Below are 24,188 nucleotides of genomic sequence, written 5' to 3' on the forward strand. Positions count from 1 at the left end.
ATGTGCATAATGGATGCATTGTTCCCTGGCCCCTACAATATAAATTCACAATAAAGTACTATAAAATATTGGAAATTTCAGGAAACTCAAATAATATATAGATATATAGATATATAAGTTTTTTGGAAATGTCTAAAACCTATAAGAAGGATCTCCATATGGTCTACATTGACATAGAAAAGGCCAACGACAGAGTCCCCAGAGAGCTAATCTGAAAGTATTAGAGAAGAAACGGGTGTCAAGTAAATATGTAGATATTATTAAAGACACGAATGAGGGCGTGGTGATGAGTAATGAGAACAATGGGAGCTCAAGGCTATGAGTTTCCAATCACTATTAGGTTAAATCAGGGATCCGCTTTAAGTCCCTTTTCGTTTACGCTTATCGTGGATAACCAAGAACATTCAAGGGGAGGTTCTATGTTGTATACTTTTCGCCGATGATATTGTGCTGGTGGCTAAGACAGTAGCAGAGATCAACGATAGGTTGGAGTTATGGAGATCTACCCTAAAATGTAGGAGTCTCAAGTAAAACGAAGATGGAGTATATGGTGTGTAACTTTAATCACTCGAGGACAAACAACAATGTGGTGAAACTTGAGGAGAGAGAGATCCCGCAAAGTGACTAATTCAGATATTTGGGATCAATCATAAACCAAGAAGGTGAGATAAATGATGATGTTTCCCACAGAAATAAAGTAGGATGGATAAGTGGAGAGGTGCATCTGGAGTGTTGTGTGATAGACGTATATACCTCTAAAGCTTAAAGTAAAATTCTACAGGACAATCGTAAGACCGCTATGATGTATGGGATGAAATGTTAGACAGTCAAGAAGCATAACATAGATAAGTTGAGTGTCATTTTCAATGAATTTGTTGATAACACCACCCGCCCCCAAAAAAAAAAAAAAAAGAGGGAGACATAGGATCCCTTAAATCTAACAAATCCCAAGCAGAGGAAGAGGTAAATTTTGCCCAAGGAAGAAGGGAGCTAGGAGCTTTTATCTTCATTACCATGATTACCAGGAGGAGTGGGGGGCAAGGCAGCGTAGAGATCGGCGAGAGGGGGAGAAGAGGAAGGGGGGGACCAAGCTCTATTGTTAATAACTAATAATGGAAGCAACAATGGCATTCCTGCTAAAGCCAAAGGAGAAGATGGCCCTAAAGGGGTGCCAAGAGTCAAGCCATAAGCAAGTCTTGGTTCAGTAGAGGAAGAGATGGAGCCAAAGGCAATGTGCCTAGAGGATGCGTCAGAAGGAAGAGAGACAGTCCAGAGGGAGTCAGATTTGAAGAGATAGGAGTTTGCTAGCTTCAACAAGCTTTCAATCCAATCCGGTACTCTTTTTCCTTCTTATCAGTCCAAATGAATTGAATCCATCGTCCTTCCTCGCCTTTAACAAGCGAATTGTCTTCCTCAGTTCCTTCCATTACTGACAGCTAGGAGTGCCCCTATGCCAGGACTACTAACTAGTGTGCCAAGGCATACCCAAGAGTAGCAGTAAACTTAAAATCAATGTAAGCTCGTAAAGTGTCAACAAGGAGTGTTGTTGCCTTGGACCCAAGAAAGAGCCTAGACACCTAGTCAATGCCTTGACAACTGCAAAAAGGTGCTGAGAAAAAACTGAAAAAACTTGGATAGAAAAAATGTTTAGCTCTCGAATATAATAAGCTGGAAAGAGAAATCAAGATTCCAATGCTTTAGAGAAGGTGATAACAATACTCATTTTTCCACATATGACTAGTAAAACAAGAACAAAAGCCAATGCTATAACACAGCTGCAAACTTAGAAAAGACTATTATTGAAGATTTAGGACCAATTTGCACCTATATTAAGGGTTTTAAAGTCTTCAAAACGCATATTTTATGCAACAATAGGAGAAACAACAATTGTAAAACAAGTAAACAACTACTACAAAAACCAAAACAAAACGCTGCTAGAAATTTTTAAGATAATAATAGGTGGAAAAGGTCCCCGATTCACACTTAATCAGAGAAAGGGTCCACCATGCTCCCTATTTTTTCTACCACATGGATTGATGATTCGTCTGCCTGAACTGGATACTTGGATAATCTCCAGGATGAGTAACTTGTCAAATTTGGTCACCTATCTCCACTATATGGCATACCATGTTTCATGGTTGTCAAGGTGCCTTCTAATCGAAGAGGTGCCCAGAGATTTCCAAGGTGACTAGGTACCTTGTCTGCCTTGGCGCCCAAACCTGCTTTAGTCCAAAATTGACAGATACTAAGGACAGACAAGGATTTTTACACAACAAAAAGGGGCACAGGTAGAAGGAAAGAGGGGGGGAAGGAAAGGCAAAGAAGGGGTAAAGAATAGGTAAAAAGAATAAGAAAAAACATGTCGGAAGACTTGGAACAAGAATCAGCACGCAGAATGGGGCACAATTTCCTCAAGTAAGGCGTCTCGTTGGGCATCTTGGCCTCAACTAGGCAGCCTAGGAACCTAGAAACTGCTATGGCTCACACTGGCGCCATAAGCCATGAATGGAGCTTTCTCACTCGGTTCTTAAATCCTTGCCATTGAGCCCTCCTGAACAAAATATTCATAGAACCTAAATAACATGCAGACGTCACTTTAGTTTGACATTTTACACAAGACTAAATGATGACATGGACAATATGTCCACCAAATTCGGGCCCTCACAGAACAGCCGCTCGGCAGTTGTAAGCTTATAAATCGATTTGCAGAACCCATCTGGGTAGCAGTGTGCAAAAATCCCTCCCTAATAATATACCATTAAAATTTCGAAATATGTAAGATGTTACAAAGCTTAAAACTTGTTAATCAATCTACAAAAGCTAGTGTGTCAGAATGGTACGAACTTAAATGACATGCATATTTTAATAATAAAGCTGATTTTCATTTTTTTTTTTTCCCTTCCATCTTTCATTTCCATTAAAGAGAACTAGTACAAACGGTGGCATCACCTTATAACAACCACCACAGTAACATAGGAAGGCCCAAGCAAATGACTTACATTTGCACAAATTCCCTTGCAACATTGCTCCAGAGGGCAGTTTATGACATTTGTACTCTTAAAAAGAGGAAACGGATCAACAGACAGCCAAATACAATCAGTAAGCAACAAAATTTACCTGGAAATATCTTCTGGAGATAAAACAGAATAGAGATCCCATCCTCATTCTCAGCCCGCAACTCAGAGGAACTATAAAGAACAGTCTCACTGTAGTATGGCGTGAACACACTATTCCAAAAAAATGCATAAATTAATAGCATAATCAAGGAAACAATTGATGTAAGGACAAAAATAATATACACTCATTTAAATATTTACCTGAATGGAATCATCTCACAGACTGGCTTTGCAGGAGGCATGTTCATGAATAAAGAATTTGCAAAAAACTCTAATCTTCTTCTTGCTTCAAGATTCTTTGGGACATTGGCAGCAGAATCCTTGACGGTCAGGAGGAGGTGCAATCGCTTCACCTGGTCCTTCTGTGAACAAAAAATACAGAAAACTGCTATAGCTAGGTGAAACAAAATAATAAGTGATGAAGGAGAAAAATTCAACTCGTACAATTTCCGGGTCCTTTGGCCATTCTATTCTAGAAAAGAGACGTCTTTCATTTCTAGCTTTCGCTATTATGTTCCATGTATCAAACTGCTCCCTGTAGAATACAATACTCAATCAGAACACATAATTTTCCCTAATACGACACAAAATATTTTCCTAGACAAATAGAGAAAGGCATACTTAATCTTAAGCAAGCAATCAGGCGTACTTCTTTACCTTAACTCAGCCGACAGCAGGTCATGTGTAACTACTTCATATAGGTCATACACAGCTTTTGCAGCGCCTCTAGCTAGCTCAGGACTAGGAGTCTCATTCCGTGTCTGTACCGAAGGTATTATGTTTGATTTTTTTATCAAATCATCAGAGTACAAATGAAAGAAAGAAGAATCATGACATTTCAATTCAGAGAAAATTCCATGATTTATATGAATCATTTTAAGAACATAATTATCGCAGATGATAGAGAAATAAAATACTGAAGAAACAGAGAAGAAAATTAACAGGAAATAAATTCATTGTGCATATAGTAGCTGGTTGTTGATTTTTATACCAAAGATTAAAGTATCGGTATCGGTTGCCATATTGGTAGACCAAAATTAAGATATGTATCAGAGGGTATCGTATTGTATCGGAGCTAGGCTAAGATACGGTAAAGATACGCACATAAATGGATAGGAAACACTTATTATACACTTTTGCATAAAAAAATGTTAAAGAAAGCTATATATAACATATATTATGCATAAACACTAAATTGAGAGTATAACACTAAAAATCCAAGGTTTGTAGTCATAGTTGTCATGGCGTCGCCTAGGTGTCGCCAAGGCGGCGATTTGGCATCCTGGCAGAAAAAGAAGTTCATGGCAGTGCTACGATTTATGTGACTCACGAATGGCGGTCGCCATTGGCTAATAGGCGTCGCTATGCCTCCGCCATGGACGCCAGGTCAAGCCTGATTCACTAAGTGGTCGATTTTTTGTAAAATGCAGGGTGATTTTAATAGGGTTATATTGATTTTTGATGATTTGATGTTGCTTAATGTTGGTTTTATATGTTATAGAGTATATATTGTAGGCTTGTAGCATGCTAAATAACTTTAAAAAATAGGGAAAATAGAAAAGTAGCATACTAAATAACTTTTGAAAATAGGGAAAATAAAAAATGACACATGGACGATTTGACTGCCATGGCAACGCCATAATAGGCGATTCATCGCCAAATCGATTAGCCACCCCTCCACCGCCTTGGATCGATTTGACGCCGTGACAACTATGTTTGTAATTATCCCATAAATGTAAAATCGTTGTTCGCAACCTTGATTTCCACTTTAGTTAACCTTCTTCAAAAAGGTCTAAAGGGTAAGCTACATAAGCAATAAATTGATTTTCTTCTCCAGCAACTGCCTCAATGTGGTAGCATCGTCCTTTGTAATGATCAAGGCTGGTAAGTCCATCGGTCCACACAGTTGTCCATGTACCAGTAGAAGATTCGGCAGCTACCGCTGCCCCCCCTTCCTCAGGCGGAACTCCAGGTTGAGGAGTTACTCGGAATGCTGCCAAGATAGAAAAAATGGCGGGTAGGAACTTTGGAAAAAAAAACCCTAAAAAAATCATGTTTTTTTTTCTAAAAAATGGCTCATCTTGGCCACTATATGATCGTAACGCACCGTATCGGTACATATCGTACCATATCAGTATGTATCAGTCTATACATACCGATACGCCCCGATACGTACCAATACAAATCGAAACATACAATTCACCTCTATTTTTTATTTTCCATTATTTGTACATATCGGTGTGTATTGTATCGTATCGGTGTGTATTGTATCATATAGGAGTGTATCGGTATATATCGTAGGATGCAAATCTATACAAAAGGATTTTAAGATTTCAATGTATCGTATCGGGAAGGGCCAATACGGTATGATACATACTGATTCTTTAAACCATGTTTCATACCATCACATTTTAAGGATTTGGATCCTCTCCCACGTGGGAGAGAACCCAGCACACATCCAACTGTTGGGAGCCCCATGGGGTGCATGCCAAGGTGTTGGGGGGTGTGCCCAGGTGTTCCCAGACATCAGATGTATGCTGGGATTTCTCCTGCAAGGGAGAGGGTCTGAATCCCACTTTTAATGACATATTTTAGTTTGAACAAAGAAAATAATACCACCACAAAGTAAGATTTTCCTTTTCCAAAAGGTCTGGGTCAGCTGAGCAACATGAATTATGCTGAATAAGTCAACCCTATCAAGATTCAAGAGTCTGTTACATGGAAAATAGTTCATGTTGGAACTCAATCCCATAAGGCAAACTTCAATGAAGGAAATAAAACCATTCACTCACAAAGGCTTCACCTACAGTGCAAAAATTTACATGGCAGATCTGTAAAGTGCCCATAACAGTTTCTCCATCCTATATTCCTATGAGACCACATAATGAACTTAAGGAGGCTGCACATAATATTCATTCTATGGCACCACATAGTGAACTTAAGGAGGCTGCACATTATATCCCTTCTGAGGGACCACACAGTTTCTTAAGGAGGCTGCACATAAAATCCATCCTATGGGACCACATAGTGAACTTTAAAAAACCAACTTGTAGCAAAGTTTCCCGTAGCAAAAAGAACTTTAGGCATTAGGTTCCATTTGGAATGTTCATTATGTCTCTAGAAATTTAGTAGCATCTGGTCATTACTTTGGCCACCGAGATTCAAATGGCCACATGGTCCACCACCATGTCTTCTGGCATAATAACATACTTGAGCAACAAGTTATGAACATAAAGCTTGCTACAGTAGGGAGAAGAACCATCCTGCACAAGAAAGTAGCAACATGAACCACTTAAGCCACAATCTTTCCAAACATGACTCAAGTGTTGATCTTTCTCATACAACTCCTTAAAATCTTCAAACTCCACAACCTAGAAATACAACATACTTAAGATAGCCATCCTCTCAAGTAGAAGCATCAACCAACTTAACCAAGCTAGTGGCATAGCAAAATTGAACCCCTAAAGATCTTAAAATTTCAACCCATGAGCCAATTGACAATTTTTTTTCTTTTTGGATGGAATAAATAATTCATTACTAGAGCCCAGAGGAGAAGAATATACAAGGGAAGGAGGGGGAGGGGAGGCATAAGCCAACAAGGGAAAACAGAAAGCCCATAGACAACCAAAAGAAAAATACAGAAAAACAAAATTACAAATAATATCTCCTACAATGGCCGGCCAAAAGAAAAAACAAAGAGGGGGGGGGGGAGTCAAAACCCCTAAAGCCTTCATGTGGGATGGATGAAGTCAACCTAGAGGCCCCAGGAAGCAATGATGTGAGAATTTCTAGGAGTGTTGGGGACAGGGAGGGTTTGAAGGGTTAAGGCATTGGACGTGACATCAAAATAGATAGCTTTCCAAATCTTATCCGGAGAACGGGATTTGGGAGTCCATCACTGGATGTTACATCCAAAGCCCAAAGGCGGTTAATAGTAGCACAAAAGGCCAATTTGCCAACTGAGTCACAGATAGAAGACCCGGAGAATGTCGTATCAATCCAGTTCCACTCTCTGTCAAATGGGAGAATGGATCTTCTGGACGGCCAACATTTGGACAAGACAGCTTTTCAGATGATGGAAGAGAAAGGGCAAAAGAAGAAGAGGTGGGGGATGTCCTTAATACCCTGGGGGCAGAGGCAACAAGCAGGGTTGACTGGAATGTGGTGATGGATGAGAAAAGATTGGGTGGGAAGGCAATTGAATAGACAACGCCAAAGAGTGAAGCTATGGCAGGGGATGTGGCCTTTAAACCAAACCACCTTGTGCCATGGGACAATCGATGAAGGATTCGAATGAAAGACCAAGCGGAGGTGGAAGAAAAGGTTCCATTAGGGGAGGGGAGCCAGATATATACACTTGTCAACTCCTTTGTGGCCAGGGGGAAAGGGGGGAGAGGGAGGCACCAACAATTGGGGCTAAGGATAGAGGAGACTAAGGCATTAGAAGGAAGGCCCGAAGAGTAAATGACTCTAGGCGAGATAAGGTGAGAAAGGATGCCAGTAGGATGCCAAGGATCTTCCCAGACGGAGATAGACTGGCCATTACCAATCTTAAAGGAGATGGCGGAGAGGGCCATGGATCTATGCTCAAGAATCTTACGCCAGATCCAGAAGGCATCAGTAATCAAAGGAGCAGTCCAGAGGGTATTAGACTTGAGCAAATCGGAGTACATCCAGTCCACCCAGATACTTTTATGCTTGGACACAATCTTCCAAATGAGCTTTGAGGATACCAATAGAATTGTTGGTTTTTATTCTTCTGATCCCAAGATCACCTTCAACTTTGGGAAGGCAAACCTTTCCCAACTTAGGGGCCTTAGGAATTTAGAGGAATCAAAGCCCTTCCAAAGAAAGGAACAAAGGAGACCATCAAAGGATTTGATGACTAAAGCAGGGAGGGCAAAGGTACCGGACCAGTAAAGATACATAGACTGAAGGACAAATCTAACCAAGGTAAGGCGGCCAGCAAAAAAGAGTAGCTTGCCTTTCCAGAGCTAGAGCCTTTTCCTGAGGTTGTCCAGCACGGAAGCGCAGTGGTGAGCAGAAAGCCTAAAGGATATAAGGGGAAGCCCCAAGTATTTAACAGGCAAAGAACCAAGCGGAATATCAGCAAGCTCAGTGAGGATGTCACGGACAGCAAGGGAAACACCAGAAATAAAGATACTGGACTTGAGGAGGTTAATGGTAAGCCCCAAGAAGGATTCAAAGGATTGAAGGGTGGACATCATGGTAGAGATAGAAAGAGGGTCAGCCTAGGAGAAGATCATGATGTCATAGGTGAATGCCAAGCGGGAGAAGAGAAGGGATTTGTATTTGAATGGGAGAAATAAGGTGAAGGTCCGTGACAAATTTCAACGCCTTATAACAAAATAAAACATGAGCAGTCTTCCTATCAGTAGAATGACAGTGCCACCTATGTCAGAGATTCACAAAACTAGATGTTGTGTGCCAAATATTCTCCTTTTAACATTCAATTTTTCACCTAGAAGGAATGCAAACAGCCTTCTGGCCTCAGATTGGAGGCATTTTATAAGGGAACTGGAAAATAACATCTGAATCTATTAGATAGATTAATATATGTAAGAGATTACCAGAAGCCCAGTCAAAGCCGTAAACCTTGAAACCACCAGTGGAAGCTTCTTGAGAACTAAAGTTATAACCAGAGAATTCTCCGAAATACTGTTATTAATCTCACGGAAGATCCTTTCCACCCTATAACCAAAAGATAATATGTAAAGCAATGAAATTATAAAGAATCTGATTACACAATGACGGGAGGAGAAAGAACAGGATGCAAATAACGCAGAAAGATATTCTTGTTCAATTCACAGTTGAGAAGAAGACAAACATTGTCAAACACAAACAGAAACAATGTGTAAGATCCATACCAAAGCCTCCCTTCACTGTCAACTAGAGAATGCAGAATCTTTTCTACACTGTAGTAGCACTCCTGAACAGCATATGCCATGTATTCATCCCTAGATATTCTGCTCCATAGATCTGCCTGAGTATCCTTACAGTCCAAAGCATAATCCAAGGCCAAAAAGATCTGGAAGATCAAGAAAAGAATTATAAAGACCAAAAGAATATGTGTGTGTGTGTATAAGCTTGTAGACAGTCAAAACATGACATACCTTGCTGGAAAGAAGAAACAAAGGCCACTGAACTAATCTGAGACTTCCAGCATTGCTTGGAATAGAAAGCAAGTCCTTCTCACTAGAAGAATCAAAAGTAGAAGAAGGATTAACAGAATAGAAAAAATGAAAGGAAAAATAATTCAAAGGTGCTAATGCACACAAAACCAAACATTTAGCAGACATGAATCGATAGAACTAAAAAAAAAAAAAACATGTTGTATGCATGAATTACCGGTTACTGATATAATCTTCTTCACGCAAACTCTTGATGATCTCATTCCAGAAGGGAGAGAATATAGATGCAAATTCCTTGTTCATCACCTCCGGAGAAACCTTAATTAACCAAAAAAAAAAAAAAAGACCACAGGTAGGTTACACCATTTGTATGTGCACAACATCAACTAAGAAGCAATGTGCGTACAGAAAAACATGATTCAGTTACACTGAAAAAGGGGGAAATGTAGGGAATTCAAGACAAGCAGGAGCAGCACACTGGCCAGCCAGAATTTAAAAAATCATAATTTCAGACAAATAGCACGTACCGGAATCCATTTGCATCCAAATCCACACCAGACATTATGATTATTAGATATGAAATCACCATGGAAGGTAAAAAGACAGGACTTGAACCCAAGGATGGGAAGGGGAGAGGGGAAGGGAACCAAAAATGAAGAGCTCGCACAAATATGTGGATTATGAATGAGTTAGTTTTCTCACATATAAATGAAAAAAAAAAAAAAAAGTTCACCAGTCACCACGACACCACCAGAAGCATCACTTCCCAAAAGGGAACACTCATGGGAATTCAATTGTCATTTAATTTTTATAGCACTCTATGAATTACTAATCAAAAGAGCATTAATCAAAGGACTTGTGGAAATGATTGCCATCCAGATAGAGTAAATAGATAATGTGGGTGTCAGTGTGTCCCATACTCAACACAAAAACAGCAGTGCATGGAATAATTCAATAAAGCTAGCAGGACCAAGGTTCAACAATAGTGTACTTTTCCCATGTGCTTCACTTGGCCATTTTGGGGGGGCTAATGGACTAAATTAGCAAATGAGCGAAACAAAATGACCGAGATGACCGAAATTTCGACGAAATAGTGCATATTTTGGGCAGAAATTGTCTCTTTCGTGTTTCGTATGCAATTCCTTTTCAGTAAAAAAGCTAACACCAAAATATCCGAAATCTTGGCAAGATATCACCGAGTTTTCAAACCATGAGCAGGACTCATCAGTAGTTCAGTATCATTCAGAAACTGGAAACACTTGACTTAGTAAAAAAAAGCAGTTGAGCTCTCTTTATTCCATAGTTTTGTAAAACACCACTATAAAACTTAACCCAAAAGCCCTGAATCACCAAAGTCAACACATAACTGGATCTCTAATCACGTACAATTCACCTCTACCAATTTCAATTTCAGAATCGTGACCTTTAGTGCAGATAATACACAAAACACAACATACTCCTTCCCAAAGGAACATAAGTAGTAAATGAAAGAAACAATCATAAAATCAAATAAATCAAAATGGAATCCTCACCCAAGAAATTTATTGAAATCATGGGAGAAGCAACAGATAATAAAAAGTGAAAAAACAACAAAACAGAATCCTCACCTGGGATGATTGTGTGTCTGAAGGAATCCTGTCAGATCAAGTTGGCAAAGTGTCAACTCATTGAAATGTAAAAGAGCAGAAGTAGAACTCACTGACAAATAATGGAAGTCATCAAACAGGCACCTTTTTGTCTGGGAAGATACAAGATTCTTCACAAAGGCTTCCGGAAAGCTCTCAAAACGTTTATGAACCATTTCAATTGAACGTATCTGCAACAAATTCAACAAACATCAGTCTCACAAACAACATTTACAACACAGGTTTTTAATAATGAATCAGAAAAGAATAATATAAATAGACCAGAAAAACTTAAGCAAATGTGATGCAAAATTATAACAAATAAAATTGTTAAGGTCATCTCAGCACCTCTCCTAAACGCTCACGAGCACCCATCACACCACCAACAAGAGCAGATAAGACTGTGTACCATATGTGAATATCCATAAGGTAGATCTGGAAAATATAAACAAGTGCAACTATCAATTTATAAAGTTTCAATATCCACAGGCTTCAAATATTCAATTAAGAACAAAGTAATTAACCACTCAAGGGATCAAATAGGCCAGCAAGGAAACCAATGATGGGAGGGATTCCCAACCAATTTTGGCCGAAAATCTACAATGTATGAGTATCATAGTTGTCATGGCGACTAGCAGACCCAATGCAATGGACGGGCGCCTAGGTGACTAGACTTCCGCCTAAGCGTCCTAGGCATGCAATATGACTATAACAGCAATGATAGTTTTATATAATTATGCTTATATGCAGCATAGAAGCCAAATCTAAGCAATATGATATAATTATGCTCGTAATGGCCTAATATGAGAAAACCAACATAAAACATCGCCTATAATACAAGCATATTCATCAAAAACAAAACAATAAATATAAAGCAACGTAAACTGATGAAATGTCAACAAGGTGTGTTGTCACCTTGGACCCAAGAAAGAGCCTGGACGCCTAGGCAACACCTTAACAACTATGATGAGTATATAATATCAATTATTTATGTATTTGGTCCACACCTACATTCTCAATGCACAAAGTTAAATAAAGAGCAAACGATACTTACAGACACAACCGGTGCCCAAAGGGTAGCAACCGTCAACGCATTATGATTGTCTGACCAAAATTATGACAGGCATAAATCAGTAAGCATATATTACATATTTTAAACAAACTAATGGAAAGTGTGTCAAGATTTTTTTTTTTTATCATGAAAACATCAAGCAAGCTCAATGTACTTGCAATCTTCTTCTTCACCAATCTGACATCAATAGTGCAAATATGATAGCTTATAATGCACACTACAAATCATACATGAGCATCAGAGGTACCAACAAGGAGAAATAAAGATAGGGTGAAAAATGACAATAAAATGGTAGGATTGATGGTAGGGAAATACCTCAAATTAATAATATTTGTTTTTTATGGTCAGTCATAAATAAAAAATAAGAAATGGAAGAAGATGTTATTTATAGCATTACAGCAGGGTTGGTAAAGAGGATAAGTGCTTCTGAAGAGTTCTGATAGACCGTCACGCATCTCACTATAACTCAGACGAAAATTCTATAGGACAGCCATACGACCAGCAATGTTCCAAGGAGCTGAATGTGGGAGAAAAACAAACACCACCTAACCAAACTAGTGTAGATGAAATGAAAATGTAGAGATGTACCAAGTAAAAAGGTCGTAAAAACAAAATAAGAAAATAAAATACTTAAGGTGATCAAAGAGTGGGTCCTAAGAGATGTTTGAGGTGGTAAAATAGTACTAGATTTCTGTTTTGGTTTCGAGCCTGCTTTCAACTTTCGACCAGGATCGAAAACTAAATGTTTCGACTGAAACCGAAATTCCAGCGGAAACCTGGACTTTCTTTCAAGTTACCATGGCTGGTTTTGGTGGCCAAATTAGGTTATGAAACTTCTAGGACATCCTATTTGGGCCCTCTAAACATAGTGGAACCCTTCGATTTAAAAAATAACACCCAAAATGGTAGTTTGACTTTGGATCCAATGTTGTTAGTGTACGTTGTATATACTCTCCAATACAGCCTATTCACATTTAGTGCTAGAACCCATATAATTCATGTAAAAAAAATTCAACATTTACTAAGAACTAATAGACATCAAATTATAAACCACTTAATAGTCATGCATCATAAAGGTTTGTTACAAAGAGACGCATATATTAGAGTCAACAATAGTACAACACAAGCAATGAGTCACCCCTATCCCCAGTCCTAGAGTCCTGGGACCAAAACCAGTTCCGGGCAGGCTCATAACCACTAGAATGTTCCAAGCTTGTACGACAGTGATTTGGCCAAGACAGAAAAAGACTGAGTTTTCCAAGTTCAGAAATCAAAACCAGGTGAAAGTCAAGAAATTTCGTGCTACTTGGTATTTATATTAAAGGAGTGTAACAATTTTGACCAAAATATTGGCAAAAATATATGTAAGACTGAAATTTTGTGAAACTTTGAAAAAAATGCACATCGCAGGCTGTTTTGATTCGACAGCCCGTAAAACCAAAATGTTTTGATATTTCGTGAAACCTTGTACCATGGGTGGTAATGTGAAATTCCAAAGGAGGCCATTGAGTGCACCAGAAAGGAGTGATATGATACAAAGTATAGGCCCTAGTGCATCAAAAAGACCAAGGGATACACCAATAATGGCATGGGAAAATGGTGAGAGATGACATGAACGACCTTGCACTCACAAACAAATATTGCTTCAAGGTCGAGGGCAAAAATATGATCCGTGTGGCGGACCCAATTTAGTTGAGAAAACCCTAAGTTGAATTTGAGTTGCGTCGAGTTGAGATCAACCCTAACAGCTTCATCAAGAACAGAAAATATGTCAACCTATAAAGTAAACGTATAAAAATTCAAAGAAAAGGCTTCTATCTCAAAACTGTGCCGTGGCAAGAAAGAGATGACACGCAACTTCCTTCAAGTCTAAAATATCAATACTTTAACAATGAAGATCTAATGATTTTTTGCTTAGGTTGCATCGCTGCATTATTCATTTGCTCTTGTAATTGGCGACAATCAGAATACCAATAAGAATTGATTACACAATAAAAACAAAGCAACTTAGCAACAAGAAAAGAAGATCAATTGTTCACAGTTTTCACTATACACAACTCAGCTAAGCCTTTTTTTTTCCAACTAAATGGGAGCTCACTCGCTTGAACCAAAACAAAAAAACAAAAAACAAAAAACCAACAAATTAAAATGCTTAAGTAAGAAGAATATGATCTTATAATATATGAGAATTGGAACTTACGCTTTGAGAAAAGATCATGCCAAGAGTAAGTTAAATCGGAAATATTCACTATGACTTTGGTAGGACTGACCAGTGGTTTAATCTGTATTGTTACAAAACCAAGAGGATATTTCAATGTACTAAACATAAGCCATTAACAGTAAACGTATGTTTGACATGAGAAAGTGATAACATAAGAAAGAAGGAGAGAGAAAAAGGAGGAGACAATTAACTGATTGGACCAATAAACTAAAACAAAGCATTAAAACTTGCCATGAGAAAGTAAGCAAATGTAAATTTACATCCAAAGATCACCATCCAGAAGACCACATACCTGTATTTCAGAGAGAAAAACATAAAAAAGTTAAGTACTCACAAGACATCTCTGGGTTAAGATAGCAGTCAAACTATCTGAAGAAGCATTTGCGACATGATTCTTTTCCAAAGAAACAACTTTGATGGATGAAACAGAAGAAAGACCTTTTGATGGTTAGCCCAAATGGTAAAATAATTAACAGCCTAAAAAAAATTATACAAGCATCCACGCAGAAAATTAAAAGGATCATATTAGAAAGTTACAACTGTAGATAAAACTTTCCCAACTTTCTGATGGGAATGGCACAGCTAACACTATATAATGCCTCATACTACTTCAACAGATGAAGCTGCAGAGGATCATACTGCCACTCTCCTCAATAAACTGAAATTTATGTAAGGCTCTTGGGACAATAACATGTCCAATTAAACTTCTAAAAGCAAAAAAAATCCAAATCAGTTGAAGATTCAACTTGATTAAGAATTGTATCCACATACTTTTCAACATAAAATCAACTTTTTTTTGGGTGAATAAATAAATTCATTACCGAAGAGGACGGGAAAAAAAGGGGGGGGGGATATAACTCACACAAAGGATACAAGAAGCAAGAGAAAGGATACAACTCACACAAAGGGGGGGAGATACACGAAGATGGGAGACCCCAGGAGAAAACAATGAGCATGTTCTTAGGGAAGTCCTTGCTAGGGTGGAGGCGCAATAACCTGAGCTTGGAGCTAACATCGAAGTAGATAGCCTTCCACATCCCTCGGAAGTCCATCTACGAAGATTACGCTCCATCCAAATATGATTGATGGCGGTTTAAAAAAAAAAAAAAAAAACCCTGCTTAACAGCAACATCACAAATAGAGAGCCCAATAAAATCAACTTTATTAGCTATCTAAGGTTCCCATTAAGGACAACATTACCATTATCAGTAAGCAATGGAACAAAGGAGAGAGAAGCTCTGAGGGGGAGGTGGCCGGCGGTTCTGGCCCTCATGGTGGCCGACCACCTGATCGAGGAAAACAAAGGAGGATTATTGATTTTTGGAGACCAGTTCTTAGGTCACAGAGACCCCCTACTCCTGTTCTAGTGAATAGGGATGATCCGGTGGACCCCCCTGCGGCTGTTCCGATGGTGGTGGAGCCTGCTTAGACTATGGATGTGGCTGCCCCAACAGATATCCCAGGTATGGCTGAGAAGATTTCAGATGGAGGTAAAAAGAAATCTTATGCTACGATTGCGCGTAGAACCTCGCCGGATGTTGAAGATCTTCCTGAGCCGATTCATGTTGGGCCTCTCACCAAAGTGGTTATTCCACAGGAGGCTTACGAAGAGAAGCTTCAATCTTTTAATTATGCATTGATTGGTAAGGTGAATTTTCGTTTTCTGTCAATGGATGATGTGCGAACAGAATCAAAGGAAGCCTGGAATTTAAGAGGAAAGGTTAATCTAGGCCCTCTGGGTAAGGGCTATATCCTATTCCAATTTGAACTCGAAGGGGATATGGCCTCCATGTGGAAAAGAGGGCCGGTCAAGGTGAAGGGGCAGGTCATACGGTTTCAACGCTGGTGGCCAGAATTTAACATACACGAAGATCATATTCAGACCAAACTAGTCTGGATCCGCTATCCTGAGTTGACAATGGAGTATTGGCATGAGAAAATTTTACTCTCCATGGCAAAAGCTTCGGGAAGACCAGTCACGATTGATAAAAGAACCGTCTTAGGTTCTATGGGGAACTTTGCTCGTGTTCTGGTGGAGGTGGAGTTGAATGGAAGCAGTGTGGAGAAAATTCAGGTCGAACGAAAACAGCCAGGGAAGGATGTTCTTTTCTGGTTTACACAGAGAATAATCTATGAAGACGATATTGGGCGTTGTATGTTTTGCAGAAAATTGGGCCACTCCGATCCTGATTGTAGGGAGAAAAAGGTAGCAGTGTTGAGAGCTGCAAACAAGAGGGAAGAGGAGCAAAGGGGAGGCGATCTTGATAGGTTGGAGGTGGGGACGGTGGTGGCGTCTGAAAATTCTGGAGAGCCCAGTAACGACAGGAGTCCTATTATAGAAGGAAATCCCACTCCTCCTTTTGTGGAAGCTACCATTCCAAGAACCAATCAGATAGGAAGGGATAATTCAGCTGATTCTATGAATGGTAATTACTTTAATAAGGAGATTGTGCGCCCTATGGAATCTTGTGATGGTAACGGACAAATTCAAATTGTCTTAACCTGATTTTGGGGAATTTGGATATTAATGGGAATATTCCTAACATGGGTAGCAGTGAGCGCTTTAATCTTTTGATGAATGATGGGGCCGATGGAGGGCGAGCTGATGGATTGGATGGTGGGTCGGATGGTGGATCTGCTATTGGGTCGGATGGTGGATCGTTTGAGGAATCGGCCTATGGGTATGAATTGGATGGTGCCCTACAGCACCATGACATGGGAAGGGACGATAATTCCACTTGCCTTGGACAATCTTCGGTTTCTCATGAAGTGCGGGGCAGGAGTATGGCCACATGCTGCGGGATGATACGAGGGATGGGAACAGCAATTCCTTTGGAACCAGTAGGGGTGGTCGAGCTATGCTATTGCAGAGGGGAGGTTGCAGGGTTTATCGCCGTCCATAGTTGTCATGGCGTCGCCTAGGCGGCGATTTGGCGTCCTGGCTGAAAATGAAGTTCATGGCAGTGCTACGATTTACGTGACTCACAAATGGCAGTCGCCATTGGCTGATAGACGTCGCTATGGCACCGCCATGGACGCCAGGTACGCCTAATTCACTAGGCGTTCGATTTTTTGTAAAATGCAGGGTGATTTTGACAGGGCTATGTTGATTTTTTATGATTTGATGTTGCTTAATTTTGGTTTTATATGTTATAGGGTATATATTGTAGGCTTGTAGCATGCTAAATAACTTTAGAAAATAGAAAAAATAAAAAAATAGCATACTAAATAACTTTAGAAAATAGGGAAAATAAAAAATGACATATGGGTGATTTGACCGCCATGGCAACGCCATAACGGGCGATTCATCACCAAATCAATTAGCCACCCCTCCACCGCCTTGGATCGATTTGACGCCGTGACAACTATGTCGCCGTCATGGAAGAAAGACGTTAAATTCTTCGCTGCAGCAGGAGAAGGTGATCACTAATTTCAGCCCTATTCAAGTGCAAGGTGGTACTGTGGTAGTGAGTCACAGGGACGTTGAGCAGCTGGATAGGTTTTTCTGTGAGAGAGAAGAGGCCGAGAGAGAGGCTGCAAGACAGCAGAAGGGGAAAAAAGTGGTCAATTCAGTGCAGACTTTGCGAAAGTCTGACCTTATTGCTGAGTCAAAAAAGTAAGTGATGACAGCCCCTTTTGAAATATTAGAGGGATGAAGAATTCAGCTGATAGGCTGGCTGTGTGTAATACTTTAAGGGAGATAGATTCAGTTTAGGTGTTCTCCTTTTCCCTGCTGATGGCTTTTCTGAAGGCGGGGGCTGGGGGATCGAGTTTAAGTTTTCCTTCATTGTATTGATGTTGTCACCTTTTTATCTTTTCTAATAATATTGCCATTTAGTGAAAAAAAAAAAGTAAGCCATGGAACATAATTATAAGCCTTAACAAAAATAAAATAAACCAGATCACAGAGAGGATGAAGAAAATCATATGGTGAATGCACCAGCAATTACATGATAAAAGATAATACAACTAAGCTAAATTGACCAAATATTTCTAAACAGTGACGCCAAGTATTGCAGCCAACCTCAAATAATCACTAGTCTTTTCAAAAAGACCACGTCCTACAAAGAACCGTTCCTGAAAATCACACAAGAAATAAATGATACTTCGAGGAACACATTTCTGAGACAAAAATCATATATCCTGACGGTAAGAAAAAAAGGAACTTTTGAAAAGTACATACCTGATATATCCACTTAAAAAATTGAAAGAAGGACTGATCAGACAATTCCGATAGCACGTGAAAACACGGAAATTTTAGAAACATTGCAAAGAGGAACCGCAAAGCAGCATAAACACCCAGCACAAGAATGTAAATCCGAAAGTAGAACGAATCTGAATTTCGATTATTACTCTCTTGCAGAACCTTTCTGCAACGTTAAGTTAAAAATCATAAATCATTTACAAAAGAAAATCAATGCTAAATCAGTAGATTCACAATGTCAAATATATGTGTAATTAGAGGAATCTAGACGTACATGTACACATAAATCACAAATACGGAGCTGATACCAAACCAGAAAAGCCTAATAATAAGCCTTGAGATTGCCATGCCCCGTGCTGTTTTATATGCTCCATATGTAAGCAGGACATCTAAACAACCTATTAATGCAGGTAAAGTTCCACCAAAAAATTAAAACAAATTTGCACTCAAGAAAGGGGTAAACCATAGGGGAAAATTGCACAAAAGTTGAAAAAAGGATGAGAAATACTCTCAATGAAACACAAAATAGCAAAGGTGGGTCCGATGCTAAGAACTTTCTTAAAGGTATGAAGATTAATAGTTCCATTGCTGAAACCAATGATTGTCAGCCCCTGCATTTAATACAATCAAACAAGAACTTATCAAATTGACAAATAAAAATGTAAATTTGATCGTTAAAAAAAGATCCCATTTCATGAATATAATAGGAATAAACCTGGAACATCAGGGCCAGAAAAATCCATAAACGATGAAAACTCCGATATAAATGAAGAAACGTCCGATGCTCAACAAAGTTGCTTTTCCCTGTCTGCCAATTTTGGGAGGAAAAAAGACAATTTTCTCACTTTAGGGATGAAATGAAATCCAGAAGCAGAGACACAGTACCAGCATGACATAAAATCTTTGCACAAAAGCCAAAATAAGAAGGGAAAAATATGCCTTCCAATGTAAACAGAAGAACTTAAGAATGATGTTGCCATACTAACAGAACATGTAACTAAGAAAAAAGAAGAGAGTCCTGAATCATAAATAAAACTGTAGGCTGTAGCCAATAATAATATTGTATTCCAAAAAAATAAAAATAAAAGAAAAGGATCTAGGTCACTCCTGAACAGGCATTCCAGGAAACAAATCCAATAATTTTAATTTTTTCATGCTTTCAGTTTGTCACTCAAGATAAAAGAAGAAAACATCAGTTTCCAAAGTTAAATGAAAAACAAATATCAAATACACTTGAAATTAAGGAAGCAATTCAACACGCAGCGTGTAAGAGCAATGATTATGGTAAATTTTACGTGATCATTGTTTCTCATTAGCTCATCTATAAAGTAACAAGATATGTAATGCAGTGCTAATCCTGAACCAATAAAATCTAGTCGGGGATTAGCTTGTGACAGGATTCCAGGGAAAGAAAATCGAGAATTGAGAGAATTCAAATATCAGAATATCAAAGGATCGGATCTGGTCAAAATACAGATCGAATACTCTATTAGGTATAGGAACAAATCACCAAATTACAAAGCAATCCAATAGTCAGATTTCAAAATATGTTAGAATCCTTACTAAGATATGATATAGAAATTTCTGACGGGGAACCAGAATTCAACAGTAGGAAATTAGGGAGTTCCTAACAGAATCAATTGACTGATATGACGAATAAGAAGTAAATATAGTCCTCAATCGAAGTCATAATTCAAGAATTAAACTCAAAAATCAAAGAAGTATACTAGAGCTAGGATACTTCTGAATACAATAGAACAGTAAGAATCTGAGACCAGATATTAAATCAGAACCAATCAGTAGCAGAAGAAAGTACCACCTGAAGATAGAACTCAAAAACAAAACCAGAACTTGGAAATTAGCAGAGTTAGATCTCAGATAGGAGTCCTGAAATTTAAGCAGAAATAGAGTTCTCGGACTGAAACTAAATTAAAACAGAGAATAGAAATAAGAAGACAAAAATATGATCAGGAATCACCTCATGATCTGTAGGTCCCAAATCACCACCAGTACCCCAACCTTGGAATCACCACCAAGGGTTAAATGGAGTCAGTCCTAATGGGAAATCCATGCTGCTTACTTGCTATATCCCCACGTCCATACATTGATCGTTCTTCGAGCCCTGCTTCTCCATTACCCCTCTCCCCAGGGACCCACTAACATTTGGCTATACTCCACCTATAATCACCACCAGGGAGCCTACTGAATCACCACAGAACCAAAAGGGCTGAAAATAGTTATTACTCAAATTCGTTACAAGGTGGTATCCCCTTACAAACTTATATAGAAGACTCAAAAACAGACTCGAAATCAAAACAGAAAAGGCCTAAACCAATCCTTGACCATAGTTCAAAGTGTCGCCAAAATTTCACGAAATACTTCGGTTTCGACAGATGTCTAAACGAAACCTTGAACGACATACAAAGAATACAGTTTTTCAGTGAAATTTTTGACGAAATATATTGTTTCAGTATCCTCTCGACCGAAACAATACAACCACCATAACCTTATCCCAACTAAATTGGGTAGGCTACATGGATCCGATATGGTATAAAGAAAATAATAAGAATAGAAGGAAACAAAATGAAAGCAAATGATGGTAAAAAGAGGTAGCATGAGGAAAGAGAAGTCCAAAGAGCATCACAGGAACATCCCCTACAAGGGGTTGGCCACAAGAGTTCTAGTCCTCCATATTACTCTATCCGCAGTCATATTAGAATCAATCCCTACTGTATGCATATCCTTCCTTGTCACTTCTTTTATAGTCATTTTAGGCCTTCCCCTACCTCTTTTTGCTCCTTCTAAATGAATCTAGTCACTCTTCCTTACTGGGGCATCTACGGGTCTCCGTTGTACATGACCATACGACCACAACCGGCTCTCGCAGAGCTTATCCTAGATCAAAGCAACCTCCAAGTCGTGTCTAATATAATCATTTCTTACTCTATTACTCCTGGTCTTGCCGCACAAATTTCTCAACATACTCATCTCTGCCACACCCAATTTATTCAAATTACTCTTCTTCACTGCCAACACTCTGCACCATAAGTCATAGCTGGTAGTATTATTGTCCTGTAGAATTTTCTCTTGAGTTTGATTGCCATACGTTTGTCACGAACAGTACTGATGCACCTCTCCACTTCATCCATCCCCACTTAATTCTAAGAGAAACATCATCCACTATATCATCCGCTTTGTTAAAGATTGACCCTAGGTATTTAAAATAACCACAGCTCCCGCTCATCAAGTTTCACCACTTCATCACCTATTCTAGTTGGGTTGTGGGTACACCTTATATAATTTGTGTTCATCCTGCTTATAATAAAACCTCTGGATTCTAAGCTTGATCTCCATAGCTCTAGTTTAGTATTAATCCCTTCGACTATCTCATCTATCATAACGATATCATCCGCAAATAACACACACAATGGGACTTGATCTTGGACATGACTGGTCAAGTCATCCAAGATGAGAGCAAACAAATACGACCGAAACAATACATTCCTTTAATTTAAAATGTTACGTTTCTAATAAAATGGGTCAAAAAAATTGAACCATTTCATTCACTTTGTTGTGTTTCACTCTAACAACCCTGCAAACCAACTTTGAAATCCTTGTTATTGTTCATTCCCATAAGGCCAACAAAGCTCGTGGCCTTGATGGATTCAGCATGGGCTTCTTAAACTCCTATTGGGACATCCTTGGTACTAACCTCACCAAGGTCATTAGGAGTTTCTTCTTCAACCACACCCAAACTCAAAGAATTAACCACACCTTCCTCTGCCTAATCCCCAAAAAAGAGGGTGCCTCCTCCATGTCTTTACTTCAGGCCCATCTCCCCCCACAACCTTTTGTACAAATTCATTGCTAAGATCCTTGCTAATCGTCATTGATTCCCTTGTCAACCCCAACCAATCAGCTTTTATTGTTGCATGGAGCATTATTGACAACATCATCATTTTCCATGTGATTATTCGAGAACTTGACCATAAATCTCATTCCCCCATTGCCCCTACTCAAGATTGACATCCACAAAGCATTTGATTTTACTCGTTGGGACTTCATATCCAAAGTCCCGACTGCCATATCCTTTCCCCCGGTTTTCATCAATTGGATTCTCACCTGCATTTCCTCCCCTACCTTCTCTATCCTCGTGAATGGTTCCCCAGCTGGCTATTTTGCCTTCTCGATGGGTATTAGGCAAGGTTGCACCCTCTCTCCTTTCCTCTTCTCCTTGGCTCTAGAAGACCTTCTCTAGATCCATTCAATTCCACACCAATGAGCTCCTCATCTCCCCCATTGCTAAAAGCAAAGCCCAAAAGTTCAACCACTTTGCTTTTGCTAAAGACCTCATGATTTCCTCTAAAGTTGATCCCCTCTCCATTCAAAACGTCCTCCCTCCCCCAATTTGAATCTTTTTTATGGCTTCAAAATATCCTCAAATCTTGGCTCTTCTTCTCTGGGATCTCTGAGGAATCCAAAGCTCACCACCTTGATCTCACCGACTTCTCCCTAGGTTATCTCCCCGTCAGATACCTTGGCCTCCCTCTCATTATTGCTATGTTGACAACCCAACACAGTGCCCCCATGTTGGACAATATTCGTAAGAGGCTTCAGCTCTTGAAAGGCAAGCTCCTTTCCTACACCGATTATCTCGTGCTCATTCGAACAGTCCTTCAATCCTTTCACATCTATTGGTCGAGAGTTTTCAAGCTTCCAAAATCGACCATCAAGTCCATCAAACCCCTCTTTTGCAATTTCCACTGGAAATGGGTGGATTCAGCCAAATTCCTCCATCCCATCCATCGGTCCTCTATTTTCCTTCCCAAGGTTGAAGATGGTCTTGGTCTGAGGACCTAAGATGCCAACTCTGTGGGCATACTCAAGCTTATCTGGAAGCTTGTCTCCGAAACAGCATTGCCCTCTCCCCTCATCCTGGATGCTTCCTAGGCTTGGCACAAAATCCTTCAAGCTAGACCTATTGCCCTGAATTCCATTCACTCCAATATTGAGGAAAGCTCATCCACTCCTGTTGGCTTGATAATTGGCACCCAGAGGGTATCATTTTCTTGAAAGTGGACCCAAGAACCGTTTACTCCTCCGGGATCGCCAACAACTCTCCTATCTCTTCCATTATCTCCAATTGTTCTTGGTCCGTTCCCCCTTCATCCCCTCCCTATCGGCCATCTGGTCCTCTCTTCCTCCCCTCCCTCCTCAAGGTGATAGAGATCACATCATTCCCACAGCCCCTCTATCCCTTGGGCATAAATTCGTTTGGTTCAAATCCCACATCCCCTACAACAACTTCATTAATGGAGAGCTCTCTCCAATTTCCTCCCCACTCAGTCCTTTCTCATCTACCACTATATCCTTGTCCCTAGTGCTTGTTTGTGCTAGAATGGCTCAAAAGCCATAAGTCATCTCTTCTTCAAGTGCCCTTTCACTTCTACCATTTGGAAGTGTGTCCTTGCAAAATACTGGCCTACTAAAAGAAGACCTCTTCCCCTTATGAGAGAATGGATATGGATTGACATGACCTTTACCGGAATCTCTATCTTTGACACAGCCAGAAAGCTCGCCTTTGCTTCTACCATCAGCCATATTTTGATGGAGTATAATCTTCGTAGATGGACTTCCAACTCCACACCCTTTGATAAGATTTGGAATGCCCTCTACTTTGACGTCTCCTCCAAGCTTGCTTAGGTTCCTAGCTGCTCAATTCTGGACTAACCTAGGAACCAACTTACTATTGCTTCCAGGGAATTACATTTATCTCTTTTGGGGAAGGATGTAGCATC

At 39.5% G+C, this 24,188-nt stretch overlaps 1 protein-coding gene across 2 annotated transcripts in view; it reads right to left on the bottom strand.

The window, feature by feature from the left end:
• The window catches only part of LOC122081999 (callose synthase 10-like), a 107,927-nt gene that overhangs the window by 38,089 nt on the left and 45,650 nt on the right, over positions 1–24,188 (bottom strand). For both annotated transcript variants that reach the window (XM_042649466.1, XM_042649464.1), the window contains exons 13-31: positions 19,106–19,198; positions 18,899–19,001; positions 18,665–18,788; positions 18,370–18,556; positions 18,211–18,263; positions 14,418–14,478; positions 14,166–14,247; positions 11,948–11,997; positions 11,242–11,328; positions 10,999–11,084; positions 10,876–10,903; positions 9,486–9,586; positions 9,251–9,332; positions 9,005–9,165; positions 8,708–8,828; positions 3,774–3,877; positions 3,561–3,651; positions 3,318–3,478; positions 3,118–3,227 (exon numbers count right to left, since the gene is read on the bottom strand). In XM_042649466.1, coding sequence (XP_042505400.1) covers positions 3,118–3,227; positions 3,318–3,478; positions 3,561–3,651; positions 3,774–3,877; positions 8,708–8,828; positions 9,005–9,165; positions 9,251–9,332; positions 9,486–9,586; positions 10,876–10,903; positions 10,999–11,084; positions 11,242–11,328; positions 11,948–11,997; positions 14,166–14,247; positions 14,418–14,478; positions 18,211–18,263; positions 18,370–18,556; positions 18,665–18,788; positions 18,899–19,001; positions 19,106–19,198 — 1,885 coding nt within the window. The remainder of the gene's footprint in view (positions 1–3,117; positions 3,228–3,317; positions 3,479–3,560; positions 3,652–3,773; positions 3,878–8,707; positions 8,829–9,004; positions 9,166–9,250; positions 9,333–9,485; positions 9,587–10,875; positions 10,904–10,998; positions 11,085–11,241; positions 11,329–11,947; positions 11,998–14,165; positions 14,248–14,417; positions 14,479–18,210; positions 18,264–18,369; positions 18,557–18,664; positions 18,789–18,898; positions 19,002–19,105; positions 19,199–24,188) is intronic.

The sequence above is a fragment of the Macadamia integrifolia genome, chromosome 6, assembly GCF_013358625.1.
Source record: "Macadamia integrifolia cultivar HAES 741 chromosome 6, SCU_Mint_v3, whole genome shotgun sequence".
Classification (NCBI taxonomy): Eukaryota; Viridiplantae; Streptophyta; class Magnoliopsida; order Proteales; family Proteaceae; genus Macadamia; species Macadamia integrifolia.